Source organism: Molothrus ater, chromosome 2 (genome assembly GCF_012460135.2).
Source record: "Molothrus ater isolate BHLD 08-10-18 breed brown headed cowbird chromosome 2, BPBGC_Mater_1.1, whole genome shotgun sequence".
In the NCBI taxonomy this organism is placed as follows: Eukaryota; Metazoa; Chordata; class Aves; order Passeriformes; family Icteridae; genus Molothrus; species Molothrus ater.
In genome coordinates, this window is record NC_050479.2 from 110,762,232 (window position 1) to 110,779,211 (window position 16,980).

At 40.4% G+C, this 16,980-nt stretch overlaps 1 protein-coding gene across 1 annotated transcript; it reads right to left on the reverse strand.

Annotated features, from left to right (window-relative positions):
- Nucleotides 1-2,465: 2,465 nt before the first annotated feature.
- On the reverse strand, nucleotides 2,466-12,298 carry POU1F1 (POU class 1 homeobox 1). Its single transcript, XM_036387344.1, is given in 7 exon segments — nucleotides 2,466-2,761; nucleotides 3,990-4,050; nucleotides 4,620-4,784; nucleotides 6,863-7,108; nucleotides 9,459-9,552; nucleotides 9,554-9,609; nucleotides 12,157-12,298. Coding segments are annotated over 7 exon segments (978 nt in total). The 3' UTR covers nucleotides 2,466-2,547.
- Nucleotides 12,299-16,980: the final 4,682 nt, after the last annotated feature.

The window sequence follows — 16,980 nt, forward strand, 5'->3', positions numbered from 1 at the left end:
AGTACTCTTCCAATCTCTGTTTCAAAAATAAAGTACATCCAGAGCCCTGTGCAAGTTCTGCACACACCAGCTCTAAGTGGCTTTCTCATCTGAGCACTCCTCCATACAAAAGAACTTCTGGCACCTACTTTTTTCCCACCAATATTTTTTTCCCAAGCATGTTAAAAAGCACCATTTTGTTTGTTTAAGCTTCTTTCCATCTTCCTCTATTTACTCCTAGTTCTTATATTATGAACAGCCTGCCTCCATCAGCCTTTTAGAGCAGTTCACACTTGAGCAGACTCTAGCATTCAATGCACACACATTAAGTCTAGCAGAGAGTAACTTCAAGTTTTTCACCTTACCTTTGCTCAGCAGCTTGGCCTGTGCTTGGTCAGTTGTGCCCCTCACTCGAGGGCTCAGCACATCACAGTTCTTCAGAGACAGCCGAACCTCAGATTTAAACATTGTGATAACACCTCGTTTTGACCTCTAGTGTCCTTTTAACACCCTGCCTAAAGTGACCATGGGAAAAGAAGAGCAAGAAAAAAAACCCCACAAATATCTCAAACACGGCACAGCCCACCTTGGTTTTATGGCCAGCTAAACTCCTGCAGGTCCATAGAGCTGCTCCCTTGAAAATCCTGCCTTATATGCAGGTTGGGTCCTCCCCCCTCCACCCCAATCAAGAGTAATTGGTGGTAATTAAGTTGTTCCTAGAGGAAAAAAATGAATTGCCATTTTCTGTAAGTAAAGCTCTAGCTGCAGCCATTGAAATTGATTTCATCCAGCTTTTCTTTAAATAATTCTAATTTGTTTGTATTTCTGTGGCAGCAGGTAGGTGGGTTTAAATGGTGGCTGCTTCCCCCAGTTGGCCTTTTGTCATTCCTTTGCAAGACAATTTTGTTATGTGTCACCTTTCATTTTATTTTACTCTGTTGCTGCAATTAGCTTTCACTTATGAGACTTTTTGAGGGGCAAGAGACCCCCACGTTACAGTGAGGTCACTCTGGAACTATCTGTTAGAGCATTCTAAAATACACTGCCACAGGACACACAGCTAAAAAGAGCAAAGTGTTACCAAAACAGAGATACAAACCACTGCCTGGAGTGCCAAAAGTATAGGAATACTTTATTGGATGAGGAGGTTGGGAAGTACAGGCTGATAGCATTTCTAGGAAGCCTTTTATAATTAAGAAAATAATTTAGAATATAAATAATTTTATATACCAGATAGCGTTTTCAACATACATAACATTTGACCACATCACATGAAAGGCACACCAATGCATGCCACCACCTTTGCTGAGTGCTGATCCTCTCAGCTGAACTTTTTTTGTAAAGTCCATGACCTGCTGGTAACCTGTGGTGGATAAAAGTGTGCACCTTGGTCTCTGCTACAGCAATGAGCTATGCTAGTGATGAAAGCAGCCTGAAGGGAGTACATAGCCACAGTTCGTCCCCTTTGAGTTATTAAATTGAAGTTTTCTTCTCAGTTAAGGGCTTAGAGTGGTGCATTCATCCATAAAAATGGGGTCTTTTGGAAATCCAGGAGCCTGATTTCCATTGTTGAATATCCTTACGGTCACTGCAGTAAGTATCAGAGATAATTTAATGTACACCGGAGAGTGAGCACTTAACTTGTACATGCTGCTTCTAAGTGATCTTGAACATTAAACTCCTCTGGCTTTCTGTGGGCCTATTATATAGACATTTTCTAAATCATCAGGTTTGTTTTATGGAAAAATAAAATGCATCGGGCCAGTACTACTTGCGTGTACTCACTTAATTTCAGTCCTGGGAAAACAGTCAAAATACTTATATGGTAATGGGCTAATTCCCATAACAATGAGCAGGGCTGATGAGATGGCTGGATAATCTATCCCTGGTGAGTACTACAGTCATTAATTCAGTTTTCTCAGTGCCTGCCTGATAGGTGGAGCTCTGGCACTGGTATTTTTTTCCCCTCCATTATCTCTAGGCAGGAGGATGACAAATAAGGGATTATTTTCAATTAGTGGGGTGTAATAGAGGGGGAACATGCAGTACCATAAATCCTTCTTTTGTATACTTTTTAGCTTAACACACCATCTCTGGTGTAAGTATGTCCACACATGGTTTTAATCAGAAGAAAGTACAATGCAGAGAAAGGCCAATGTAATAAAAGCCCTGATAAAGTATTTTTCTCCCCTTCAGGCCACAAAGTCCTGAGGTCAGATAAATTGTATTCCTGTTTTTATAGCTAAACCTACCCAAAACAAACTTTGAGGCACATAACAAATTAGCAAGAATTACCTTTGATAACAAGCATTATCCAAGCCACTTCTACTCGACACCGGGTCAAGGCGGTCAAATGTTGGGCTGAGACAGAGCACGCAGTAGGAGCAGTGTGACACCTCTGTCCTGGCGAGCTCACAGTGCCTCAGTTAATGACAGCAAAATCCTTCCCATGCTACAGCTGCTGGTAGCATGTAGGAGGAATGAGGGGTGTACTGATTTTTCTCTTTTTTAACAACACAGTATTTACAAAAGGCAAAACAGAAATCCACGTGTGTACGTGGAAAAGCTTCACCGGCATTCGTGGTGCTCCTTGATAATAGAACTGAAGGCATTCTGGTGTAAACTGGTCTTCACTCTTTTTTCCCTTTGTCTTCTGTTGCAAAACCAAACTCTCACGACTTCCTTCTCAAGATTGAGCCCCTCAGCCATCCTCATGATTTCCTGAGAAGACGGCTTACTTTGTTCTCCAAAGTGCCTCTCCAGGGCTTCCTTGGCAGCAATGCTGGATACAGGGGTAAAATTTCACCTTTAAAAACTTTTCTGTACATTCAGGCTTTCACCACTAGTTCAAGAGAAAGATCAAGTAATAACACTGAAGGCAGTGACTTGGTTTGTTTCTCTTTCTCTACGTGAAGGGAGCCCAAAACACTAAAAATACTCTGTAGCTCTCTGCTGACACAAGCAGAGTGACATCGGACAGAATTTTGGCACAGGGTGATTAAAAGGCAAAAATGGCAGCAAGCTCAGTGCAATTTCAGTGTTAATTATAAAATAGTTGTGCTTCTTGGTATTATCTAGGAGACACAGCTACAAACTAGTTATGAGTGGGGTCAAAGGAATTGGAACAAGCCTGACCACCCTTCTATCCCAGCAAATGCACATCAGTGGTGTTACCTGGTTGCATCAAATCATTTGGGTTTACAGAGAGGAAGAGCTTTATCACCTAGATTTGGGAAACACTGTGTGTTTTGCATCTCACTAATTATAGAGACAGCACTAGAGCATTCCTAGAAATCCCAGAGATTATGGCCAGCTGTTTTAGCCATCATCACATTCTCCAAATGTCTGCCCTCATCTGTTCCTCAGTCAGCAGTGATCAAAAGTGAGTGGTTCACTAAACAGAATAATTTAATACTGTTATTTTTTTTCTCATTTCCAGATAGAATTTGCTTCCAGTTTCTGTTACATACTCTGAAAAACCAAATATGTGACATGCTTGTGTGCCACTGGGAGGCATCCAGAAGTTTCAGCAGTAGCTGTAATTTCTTTGGACACGAGAGGGCACTTCATGCATTATTCTGGAAGTGAGGCGCAGGTATTTGCTACAGAAATACGATATCTGCTCCACTTCTAGTTATTTCATCTCTTGGTCTTTCTTTATGGGTCTTCTACATTCTACATTTATAGTTTTTCAATATTTACTGATGTTTAACAAAACTAATTAATAGAATGGTGTTCTGCACATACAGAAGTATAGAAACATCATTACTTTTGACTAACAACTTCTTAGGTTTTGAGCAAAGTATGAAATATAATACTTTGGAATTAATTGGGGGTCTGGAGTGTTATGCTGGTTTTTTTCATTAGAATATTTCCAAATATTGGAACTTTTAGATGCCCAAGATGTAGATATTCATTAATAGAAAAGAGCACTTCAATTTTGACAGAAGAAAAAAGAAGCATCTTGGCCAAAATTGTTTCTAACCTGTAATAACCTAAATATTTATTACCTTATGGTCGTTCTGCGCTTCCTCTTCCGTTCATTCACCCCAACTTTTTCATTGTACAAAGCTGTATTAAAAAAAGAAGAAGCAGTCAAACAACAAAAGCTGGCAGTTACATTCCACAGGAACTGGAAAACAAAATATAGTCACTTTCTGTGAAGGAAGAGGGTACAAGAGAAAGTGCTGCTGAACAGGAGGAGTATCACACACAGGATCTTTCCATTGTTAGGATGGTTGGTCATTGTTTTACCTCCAATTATAAATGGTTATAGGCAGAAATGGTTAGATGCAAAAGGCCTTTGCTCATGAAAAATCCCTGTAACTCTGCTAAATGGGCTGTCCTGCAGATTCTACTCTACAGGACTGGATCTGGTTTGCTGGGTTGGGACTGGAAGAAATTTCTTCCAGCAGCCCAGGAGATATTTCTGCTATTCTGTACACTCCATCCATTTCAGTTTTCCCCTCCATGCTCACCCAAAATAAAAGATAACTATATTTTAACACAGGCACACCTCAGCATTTACAGCTGGTAAAACAAAATCTTTAGTCCTCAGAAGACACATAATAGCCCTAAAATATTTACATGGGATTCTTCTTGAAGTGCAAATCAATATTTAGAGGATTTCAGTTCCCTACCTCCCACTTGTTCTGCTTCCTCCAGCCACTTGGACAGGATGGATTTCAGCTTGCACGCGTTCTTGAAGCTCAGCTGCAAGTTCTCAAAGCGGCAAATCGTCGTCTGGCTGAACTCGGAGCCGTGCACAGCAGCCAGGGCTTCTCCAACGTTGGTTTGTGTATAACCTGCCAGAAACAGAGGAAAAAGCAGCTTTGAAGCTTTCTAGGGGGGTTACTTTCCTTGAGACGCTCAGCCCTTTGCTGCTGGCTCTTGTGGTCAGTGTGTGCTGCAGTGCCTCCAGGCTGAGCTTCCTGCAGAGGTCTCTGTGGCCAGCTGAGCTCACTCAGAGCCTGCTCAGTCTCCTGGTGGTTTCTGTGCAGTGTGACACTGATTTACTGGAGTTTTACACTCCAGGATTAGGGATTTGAGAAGGATCCAGACACACCATGTCTTTGTGTAGATGGTGCAAGAGCAATAATCCCTAGAGGCACTGTTGGTCTCCTGTTATTTGTTGCAACACCCAAGCTGAAGTCATCAGAGGAATGCTGCAGTTTCCATGCAGACTCTGACTTTGCCTCAACAGCTCCCTGCTCATTTCTCTGAACGTGGATCTGCCATGGCTGAGGGACTGGATCACCATTCTCCTTTTCTGCTTTAGTGCCAGGACAAGGCAAGATCTCTTTAGGCACTCAGTGTCCCATGAGGCACCTTTTAACCTCCTTTTTGACTGCACTAACCCTGTGTTGCTCAGACCCACAACCTGTTTTGTCTTGTAAAGATCAAACTCAGATTATTTTTCCTGTGCATATTGCATTTCTCCCATTCTACAGGCTCCGTGTGATTTGCTTACACCAAAGGAAGTTTTGTTCCCTCAAAAATTCCAGATGAAGATGCAGTAATTAACTATGTGTGTCCTGGTAAATGTTTTCCATTGCTGTGGCTGACATCAATTAAAGGATATACAGGAAAATTGACCAGTTTGCAAATATTTTTAAACCCTAACTTCTTTTATTTCAGTTTAGACTGCAAATGGAACATACTGGCTTTCTAGGTGTTGAGATGGTGCACACATTCCCCATATAAACTTATAATTTTATATAGTTATTATTTTATATTACTTTATAATTTTTTAGATTTATAAAATAAAAGGATTGCCTATAATTCTGATGCAATGTTGTAAGTGATAATGCCAAGAACGACAGGGCAAAGCCCACCTTTGTTCTCAGCAGTTATTTCACAGCAACAAAGATATCAATTGCTTCCCAACTGTGTCATGGCACAAAAAAATAAACCAGGAAGAGCACCTTCCTACTGGTATGAAGGATTTCCCATGGATGTCACTCGCTGTATACTGTAATGACAGCAGACCATCAGATTAAACAGTCTAGGGAAAATAATGGGTATGGGAGGTTAGATGGTTATGAGGGTGAGAGGAATAGTGGATTTGTCTTTACAAACAAGCTGTGGGTCTGCTGGTAGATAAAACTAGCACTGGGAGATAAAAGAAACAATGGGAAGGATTCCACTGATTGATGAAATGGAAAAAGATATTTGCTTTCACAAATAAACTTTAGGTTTGCTGATAAATGAAATTAGATATTGAAAGATGAAAGAAACAATGGAGAAGAAACACCCCTAATTTCAGGAAGAATTAAAGATTAAAATTAAAAGGGAGGGTTGTACATTGGAGGGAAATCTTCGGTATCAGGTGTATCAGGAAGTCTGAACCTCTCAAGTACCTCAGCCAATGGGGAAAGAGAGAAGGGAAATGCAGCAGGGAAATTGGGATAAAAAGAAGGCTGCATCCTCCAAAAATTGGAGATCTTAGGGGAATGCCCCATGGCCTCTCCCTTTATTCAAATAAAGTAAAAGGACTCCTCTCTCTCCTTTTTGGACATAAACCTCTGGTGTTTGTGGATTAATTTTCTTGACAAGGACTCTCTACCCTAAGTTGCAGATAATTTGGAGCTGTGCAAAATATTGCACCTGGCACTGAATAGAATTTATTGAACATAAAAAATTTTCACTGCATTTAACACAAATAATTTAAGGGCAGGAAAGTTTAAAGTCCCCTTCTGCAAACTGAAAGCTGACGTTCATTAATTCCATGCAAGTCCTCAAGGAATGGAGGAGGTTTTGCACGGCAAGGCAGGATCAGAGTTATGCTGAGACAACAGCAGAGGCCAGACCATACAACACTCAGAAACAACTGGGCTTTCACTGGACTCTTCCAGCCTTTTGTTTGGGGACATGAAGCACATACCCAGCTTGATTCTCCGCAGCTTGAACTCGTTGGCGAATTTCTCCAGCTCCCTGATTTCCGGGGAGTCCATGTCCACGGGCTCCTCCGCGGGCTTGCTCTTCCTGCGGAACTCCTGCTTGAACTCCGTGGCTGCGGGCTCGTCCGTGAGCAGGGGCTGGGGCAGGGCAGTGAAGCCATGGCCCAGGGCACAGGAGCTGGCACCCAGAGCGTGCTCCGGGAACTTGTACAGGCAGGGGGTCAGGCCACCTGGGAACGCCAAAGAGAGAGCTCATGGCGCTGGTTCTCTGCTGCTGCTCTGTAAAAACCTCCCCTCGCCATCCATGTCTGCAATTTTAATTCTACAATAGTTAGAGTTTCCTAGGTTGTGTTTTCTCTTTTTTGTCCCAGAATGCCAAAGAGAGAGCTCATGGCGCTGGTTCTCTGCTGCTGCACTGTAAAAACCTCCCCTCGCCACCTTGTCATCCCTCGTCATCCCTGCCTGCAATTTTAATTATATAATACACGTGTGACAATCCAGGAGTTAGAGTTTCCCAGGATGTGCTTTCTCTGTTTTGTCCCAGCACATGGAAACCTATCAATAGCCCCTTTCACCAGCCACAGCCATATTATCACTTAGCAAACTGTGAAGCACTTAAATAAGAGGCAAATGGCCAAAACTTACACAAATAAAAATCCATGCTCTAAGCTGGAATTAAGTGGCACAACAAGAGCGATGGATCTGTGTCATTTTGAGCCACTTAAAATTTGCCAGTCTCTATTTTCTGGCACAAAGAATACTTCCATGTAGATGCCATTTGATGCTCAGACAAGATACTATCTTGCCTTAGCTGCAGCACAAAATTTCTTTGAGGAAAGTACACAGGTAAGAGCGCAAAGGAAAACAAAAAACAACAAAAAAACTAGAACTCATTCAGAATGATCCTTCGAAAAAGAAATTGCTCAAGGATAAAACAGAACTATTTTTCACTAACTTTTGTTCCCAAATGTCAGACTTAACAAGGAGATGCACTTAAGAGTGAAGGCTGATTTTCCCTAGATATTGTACATAGAGATAAAAAGTCTCTGACCTGAGAGAGGCATGGGGGAATTATTGGAGAAATATTAACAATCCTCAGTGTATCTGGAGCAGCCAGTAAATTCCAGGTTCTCAGGTCATCCTTTCCAATTTTCTAAACTACACAAAACCACGTAGAAGAACTCAGAACTTCATTAACCTCCCACTGCTGCCTCCATTTATTAGAGCTAGGTTTTTCTTCACTGCCCCAATTATTCCCATCAGAGATGGAGGTCCTAACCCCATAGAACTATTTAACACATTCCATACAGGATAACCACCAAAAAAAAATCTCAAAAAATAATGAAAAATGCTTTAAAAGAGGGGGACTTGCTTTGCAAGGTGCTGACACCATTTACCACGTTGGGGTGGGGCATGCTGCATGTCTGTAAGATGCGAGTCTGGGAGAGACTTGCTGAGAGCATCTCTGGAGTTGCAGGCTTGATGCCTAAGAAAATAAAGAAAAGAAGGTGAAAATAAGAAAAGAAAGGAGAAGAATAAAAATGTATTTCTTTTGGAATTAAAGAAAACTAATTTCTGAGCAATATGATTTATTATTACTTAATAACTTTCCCCAGGGACCTGGACAATGCCAGGAATTTTTTCAAAAGACACAGAAATGCACAATGAAATATAAGAATTTGGAAATTTGCATACCTTGAAGGAAGCCTACACTCTGTCCCTATTAGTCTATGCTGATTTACTCTAGCATTTCTTTAATTCTTAAATGAAATAAAATTCTGAGTTTGATTTTGGATTATTTCCAAGTCCCATTTATTTCCTGGGAGTTCTGTTAACTTGGTTCATGTCATTATGTCATTGACTGCTACTTAAACCTGCACAGAACAAAAGTGCCTCACTCTTACTGAGCCTGGGACAGGGAAGAATGAGCAGGATGCATTCGTGAGTGTAAAAATCCATGATCACATGGCTGGTCTGCCTGCTGCATTCACCTGTCCCTTCCTTATGCCATCATTTTATTTTATAGCTTCAGCCAGGGCTTCATCAGCCCAGGTACTTGTCATACCCAGTCATACCCATACCTATAGACAAGTGAGTTTAATATTAAGTTTCCACAGTTAACGCCTGCCTCCAAAATCTCATCCAGGCAATTGTCTGGAAGGCAACCTGTCTGAGAGCTCAAACAGAAGTCTGCAATAGTCAAGAACCTATAGCAAAATAATCTGAATTAACCTAATTCCCAGCAGTTGCACAGTGATCATTTGTCTTGACCTCTATCAGGTGGGTTGGGTATGTCACTTCTGGCCCCTCAAAAAGTGATAATCACCAGGAGAAGCGGCCAGAGGTGAGCAAAAAGAACAGGACTTTCCCACACTTGTTGGGAGACATAAGATATGGAGTGATTTCTCAAGACATGCAGAGGTTTGGGGAACTCTGGGCACTAATTTCCAAACCCTTTTTCTAGCGCCTCAATCCAAATCCCATCTTCTTCAAACGATTGTCTTGGATTGGCCCCTCTAAAGGACAACTGGCTAAGATCCACACTCTGACAGCTCACCCAGCTGAGGTTTGGCCCCTTACCTGCCATCACCCCATAGGTGGAGGGCTGATTCCCATAGTGACAGGAGGGCACGGAGTAGTGCAGGCCTGGCCAAGGGTGTCCCGGCGTCGTCGCAGGCAAAGCCAACGCACGAACACGCATGAGTTGGGAGCAAAGAGAAAACAGATGGGACTCGTAAGAATTCAAGATTTGAGACACAGTCTTTAAGTGTGAGGCAGGCAGTGCCTTCTGTGCCTTCAGTTCCTCTGAGGCAGGACTAGGAATTGTCGTGCTGTCCCTTGATGAGCTGATTTTGGTATAATCTATGGGCATAACGCAGTTTGCACAAAGTGCTGAGCAGGGGAAGCATTGCACTCTTAAGGGGAGACCTGTTCCTCTCCTCACTCAACTTCCTCACATTGATTCATTCCATCTCACACAAAAACTAATTCTAAGGTCCCAGGAAATTGCCTTCACTGTCGAGCAAACCCCACAGCGAATGAAGGCCTGGGTTTCCAAAGGCAGTACTTTGGGACATCTGCTTTGATGTGTCCAAAAATCAGAATTTCTTGAGTGCCAAGCAATAAAAAGCCTTTCAGAGTGCTTTGGCATGGTGGTAGAGAAACAAGATGGCAAATTCTGGATTCTTCTGAAGTCAGGCCTAAATAAACATTTTCCATCACCAGCACCAACAAACACACTGTTAATTTATCTCTTGTGTTTTCACAGGGGTATTTCAGGTCTGTGCTCAGTAATAGAAGAATGAGACCATTTTTGCTGAATGCAATATAGAGATATGGCTGTTTCTCATGTATAAGTAGGAATAAAAATGCATGTACTGCCCCCTCTAACAACTGCAATAAAACAGAATATTAAAAATTAATGCTCATGAGCATTCAGATATGTAAGACCACATTTTAAAGAATGCATTCCTGTTGATCAAAACAGTCAATTTAATTAGGGATTAGAATATTTGGGTTTCACAACAGTAATCATAACAGTAAAGTGTCCTGTTTAAATATACTTGCACAGATATAAAATCTACTGAGACAAACATGCTTATACTAATGTAAATACAGTGAAAATAAAGATTGTGTTAATAACTGTAATGCATGTAGAGCAATTCAACTTTTCTGTTAAGATCTGAGTTTTTACTGGTTGCATTTTTCCACTATTTCATAATCCACATACTATAAATTTTATGCATGAAAATACAATTTTTGATTTGCTAATAATGATTTAAAATTAAATCATGAGGATAATGCTATTTAAATGAAATAATAGCAGTCAAAGTGTTGAGGATACTGCAGAATATCAGCTGAATAACACAGCATAGTATTTGAACAGAAGTATTTTCACCTTTCTTGTGATGAAGAATTGTTACATCCATTTTTAAAACTTTTGACATTTAAAATAAGTTGCTATTCAAAATTCTTTCACCATTATATTGTACACAAATTCTCCTCATGTGCACTCAAAGTGGCACTTTTTATGACAATTCCTTAATCTATGTATGAAATGTGTAAATCTTGACTCGTTATAGTTACCACCCTCTGTTTCTGCTTTCCCAGGGTAGTTTTTTCACAGGATCATCTTCTGGATGTGGTTCCTGAACCAAAATTTCCACTGTCTGCAGTGGCATTTGTCCTTCGATGTCAGATACAAAATAGCAAAACCTGAACCTGTGGCAGGCGAGCAGATGCTTTGGGCCAGCCCCCGTCGTGTCCTTTCCATTACAAGGCAGATGAATCTAGAAAATACTGCTGTGATACATACACATAAATTTGACCTCATACAAAATTTAAATTCTCCTATTCCCTGCCACTATTGCTAACCCACAGCTGTATTGGGATATTTTGAGCCTTTTGGTTAATGTATAAGATGATCCTGTTTTCTGTTACCAATAATCAATTTTCACTACATACATGCTTTTTCTTTTCATTAAAATGCTTTATTACCAATGCTTTTCAGGATAAATGTGCTTTCTTGTTAAGACTCCAAATGAAATTCTAATTTTAATGCAATTTCAAATAAATCAACTACTTCTTTTTCGTTCCCTGAAGGCTTTCTATCAACAATTCCTGTATTCCAGAATCCCACCTCTGCAGTATTAACACTGCAAGAAAACTCTCTTTGGCTCAGATATTTAGTGATGAAATAGTCCTAATATTTAAATGCATCTAATTGGACTATATACACAAACATACAAGATTCAAAAATAATGGCAAGGCTTCTCCTACCTATTTTGAACATCACAATTAAACCTTAGTATTGATTCAGTTTGCAATATGCCCTGCAAAGCAATGTTTTTCCTTGTTTAAAGCTCCCCCAAGCTATATTTACACTTGTGGCCTTTTAAATGTATTTCCTATTTAAGGTAATTTATAATATTTTAAATTATGGTTACAAAATAAACAACCTTTCAATTATTTTACATGACAATTGTCATGGAAGACTGTAGTAATACCGAAGACAGTGTTTGAACCTGTTCTAAGTTGGCAGCATATTTGAGTCTAATCTTGTAACAAACTTAAAGAAAATTACGTATTTAGCTTCAACACAAACATTTGTGCTTTTCCTGACTCACTCATATGCAGAATTTTGTGAAATTGCTTCTACTTTGGCACAGCCCCAATCATACATAACACTGACACTGAACACTTTAAACACTGAGAATTCAATGAACTCAGCTATCACCCAAAAATTACAAATGAGAGCAAGAGTATTTTCAAAAAGTACCTGTAGACACAACACTGGTGGTGTGGTTGGAGACCTGCAGGCACTCTGCAGCGCTGTGGTGCATTATCAGAGGCAGAGAGGGAGAAGAGTCAGAATTCAAGGGCACAAAGGTGTCTGAGGAAGCAAACGTTTGGCAGCTCATACCCTCCTAGAGGCAAGAGAGCTGCCTGTCCCGTGTTCTACCAGAGCAGATCCTGCAGGATTAATGGCACCTCAAACGCTATTCCAGGATTTTACCAGGATATACACACAGAGGAGGGCTCCAGAGCACAGGGAGGTCGTGTGCAGGTATTTATACCACTAGGAAATCCCTTTATCCATTTTAATGTTCTTTTCCCAGCAATATTGCTACCCTGGTACAGAGCCTCCTTCCTTCCCACACAAACACAATACGTGTCCAATTAATGGAGGGGCGGGGGAAGAAGAGGGAAACCAGAGACATGATTTGACAGATATTTTCAATTAGGTCTTTTGTGGAGGACAATGACCAGAAAAAAAAAATTAAAGTATCGTCTCCAAAGGCGGTGGCAACAGACAAGTGAGTTTAATACTAAGTAGGTTTCCACAGTTAACACCTGCCTCCAAAATCTCATCCAGGCAATTGTCTGGAAGGCAACCTGTCTGAGAGCTCAAACAGAAGTCTGCAATAGTCAAGAACCTATAGCAAAATAATCTGAATTAACCTAATTCCCAGCAGTTGCACAGTGATCATTTGTCTTGACCTATACCAGTATAAATCAGAGATGTGTAATATGAAACAGCTGTAGCCAGAAGGAACTTTGTGAACAGACAGCTTTCCATAAGCATGATGTGCTAAATGTTTATCTTAGATAAGCTCTTGTCAGAGTCCATGGTGTCCCTTAAAACTCATTCACAGTTGCTCTTATTGGTTTATACTACTGCAGCATCTGAAGTCTTCTCCACAAGATCCTAAGGAAGATCAGGATCCTTACTCAAAGAAATAAAATGATTTTTTGACATGAGACTGGAATAATTTTGGAACATGATAGAGAGCATACAGGTTACTCTAAAAATGATGAAAAATTCTGCAGTACACCATAGTCACATATTCTATGTAGATGCAATAAAGGTGGGCTTGGTTTGGTTTTTGTTACCAAAGATATCTGGTCATATTTTATGTCAAGATGACAATATATTTTGTGTGTTTCATATTCCAAACTGGGTTAAATGTCTGAACTAGAATTTTGACTACACCAACTTCAGATACATGAGATGGGAGCAATCATACTTGTTATTACACCATTTTTCATATGTTACTGCAGAAAAGTGGCATTGCTTTGAGCCATTCTGCAGAATCCTTTAAGTGAGTCTTGGGAAAGGCTGTGACTAAGATTGTGAAGAAATTTCAGAATTAGTGCATAAGGCAAACTGCACGTGTCTTTAACAGTGGTTATCTACTGCTTATACAGGTACTTTCAGATTTCAAAATATACCAAAAAATCAAAATAATTATTGCAATATTATGGAAGATACTGTCATGAAATGAACCCCATCTGCATTACTTAGGGCTTGGCTCAACGTATCCTAATGTCTGTGGATTCATATAAAAATTATTTTAGCTATTTTCCCCTCCTTTTCTCCCTCACCAAGGGGCATGATAAATCTAACAGGGGGTCCCCTCCACATACCAGAGTTTTGAAGCCATGGGAGAAAAAGAATAACTTTACATCCCTGTCTTTGTCATTTTTTTTCTCAAATCCCAACAGGTGTCACTGTAGATAGTGATTCAGTAAACAGAAAATTTACAGTTTCACTGGAAACTCATGTCTAGATGCAATGAAGTTGCAGCCTGTCCCCAAGTACAGGATGGAGTTCATTCCAGATTTCCCTTTCTTGCCCAGGTCAGGAGAAGCTTATCCAGCTTTCCCAGGTGCTCAGGCTTTCCAGAGCTATGGAGCTCATTAGAGGGGGTGGTTGTGGGTTCATGATGCTGCTCACCCACAAAACCCAGAACTGATTTGGATTGGGAAAGTAAATTCAGTCAGGAGTGACAAGGCACTGAGCTTTCCTTCGGAGTGCAGTCTAAAGGTGTTCTGTGACACCATTCCAGACACCACCTCAAATACGTTTTTTTCATGCTCATTATTGTGTTTTATAGTGCTGAATAAAAAGACATTCTAATTTTGCATATTTGTGCTATATCGCCTACCTCTTGCTAATAACTTCACTATTTTTCATTTTGATTACGACCAAATTTCCTTAGTTGCATTCAGTTTCAAATAAATGGTTTTTGGCATTATTTTTGAGGATCCTGGAAAGCTGGATTGTTACCAATACTAGCTATTGGAAAAATTTCACATTCATCAGAGCTTATTTCTAATACAAGTAGCACCTCTGATAAAGCTTTGTTACCACTCTCCCCAGATACTGTGCTAAGGCTGCAGATTGCCTGACTCAAAGCTACCCTATATTCTGATTTCTTCGTAAGTTTTAAGTCTCTGCTTCACAGCACACAGTTCAGCTGAAAGCTTCTGGCAGGAATTTCAGGCCACTGACTAAAGAGGTAATTCCTTCTCTACACTTACAAGCGCTCTCAAAAGTTCAGTGGGAGTTTTCTGCCCTAAAACCCATTCTCCATTTGGACGGTGCCATGATGCTGGTAAATGTCACAATCCCATCTGCTTCCTGCTGGATCCTCAGTTAAACTGGCCTTTTGGGGGGCAATTACTTCTATAAGGAAGATAGGAGGAAATGAAGATTTATTGGATAATTCTGAGCTTACCTTAATGTCTTTCCTTGGGTTGAACTCCAATCCTTATTCCATGTCAGTAGACTGATTCTTTGCCCCATAAATCTCTTCTGATGGAATCCCAAAATAATGAAGAAAGCCATGAAAACCCACTGAGGGTTTTCAAGACAGCATTAAACTGTCTGTTTTAGAGGCAAAACGATCCCTTCATGTGGTTTTCTTAGCTCAGAAATAGCATCCCAGTGTAAGATCTCAGGTCTGGAAAGGGAAACACCATCATTTTCCTTCACAGGAGCACAGCATTTCTGTTCCCAAGAGATGATCCCATACTGGTCAAAAACATAGATTTCCAGCCTCACCTTTGCCAAGAACCACAAAATTACAAAGAAAATCTGGCACAGTACAAGCCTTGGCAGCATCTTTGATTCATTCATTCCTTTTCCCAGGTCTCCAAGCCCTTTTGTAGATAAATTGAAAACTATAAGGCTTGTACAAATAAAGGGCTTGCAGAGCTGGAAGTGTCTACAAGCCTAATCACTATGACAGTCCTGCAGCTGAAATATATCCCACTGAAAGAGTCACTCACACATTAGACTCTGGAGAGGAGTGTGTGTGGATGTCTGTCTATCTATCCCAGTAATGCATCAACTTGTGGTTCTTTGGGAAGAGCTTCATTTTTGCCTTCACTGCACATTGAGAGGGTGATCTTCAACTTTGTTTTTTCCCAACAATACTGCAATTTGCATCCTGTCACCCCATACGCTTTTGTACAATGTACTTGTGCATAAATATTTGTGTCGCACTTCATTTTATTCAGAATACTGAAATGCACAGGTTTTAACTCTATCATAATTTCATGGTTATTTTTCACTGGGTTAGGTAAAAACTATAAAACTGCTCTAGAGATCTGCACATTTCTGCAGTTTTATCCAATTCTTCCTCTTTTTTTTTCTGTGCAGAAAGTCCTTGAACTGGAATGACCATGCTCATGCCATTGAAATCCCCACAAGGCAGAAGGGGTTTACTTCCCACACTGTAAATGAAAAAGACATCTCTAAGTGTGTAACACTGTGCACAGGGAAAAAAAATAAATCTTTTTTCTTAGGTAAGACACAAACTGAGTCACAAACTGTCAGTGTATGCCAGGGATAGTTTCATTCACAACTGATGGGAGGAGGGAGGGTGGATTAAAAATTTTCAAGGAAGACACTTTCCCAGGGAGCAGCACAATGCAATTTGCTTTTTAAAAACCTATAGAAAGCTCATCCAGTCTTGCTGCCAAAGTCTGGCTCACTGGAGTCTGAGTGAAACACATGTGCAATTGCATTAGAGCAAACAAAAGCCTTAAAGCCTGATTTAGACCGAGTGGGACTACTTGATAAAGACCAGAAAGAATGCAAGATTAGTTGTTTCTCTGAGCCACCTGTCCTTAACTTTAGATCACCTCTGCAGAAAAGAGCCCCCAGAACGTGCAGGACAGACATGATCTGTTATCTGCAGGGAAAGGTGCTGTTCCCACGGCTCTCAAACAACAACCTGAGCCAGGGCAGCAGCTCCCATCAGAAAATATGGTTAAACTTAGCTAGAAGAGCTACAACCTGAAATTACAGATAAAAATTCCACTGCTTTTCTTCATGCTCCCTGTCAGATTGGTGGTCCTGAAAATGATTCACACTGTAAATATACTGGTGGAGACCCTGACACCTAATGGAAGTGATCCAAGCTCATTCAGCCTTATTCCAGTGAAAAACAGGGTAGGATCATAACTGCAAATAGTTATGACTGGGACCAGACAGGGGACCTATACCAGGAATGAGTTAATCAAGTATGTGGGAAAAAAATCAACTTGCACTCAACAACTTTAAAGCATTTACAAAATATTGCTACTGACAATGATTTCACATTTGTTAAAGGCCAGGTTTAAAACTCCCATGTATTACAATTTACTCATTTTCAGTTTTTTCAGGACTATGCAACAACAATTTCAGTAGCAAAAGTGTTTTTCCCCGATGGTTTCCTTTGGAAAATCAGAACTTTTCCACAGAGAGAAAGAAATTTATATACACAGTAATAAATTTAAAGACACTTAATGCTATTTCTAGAAACCTAGAGTT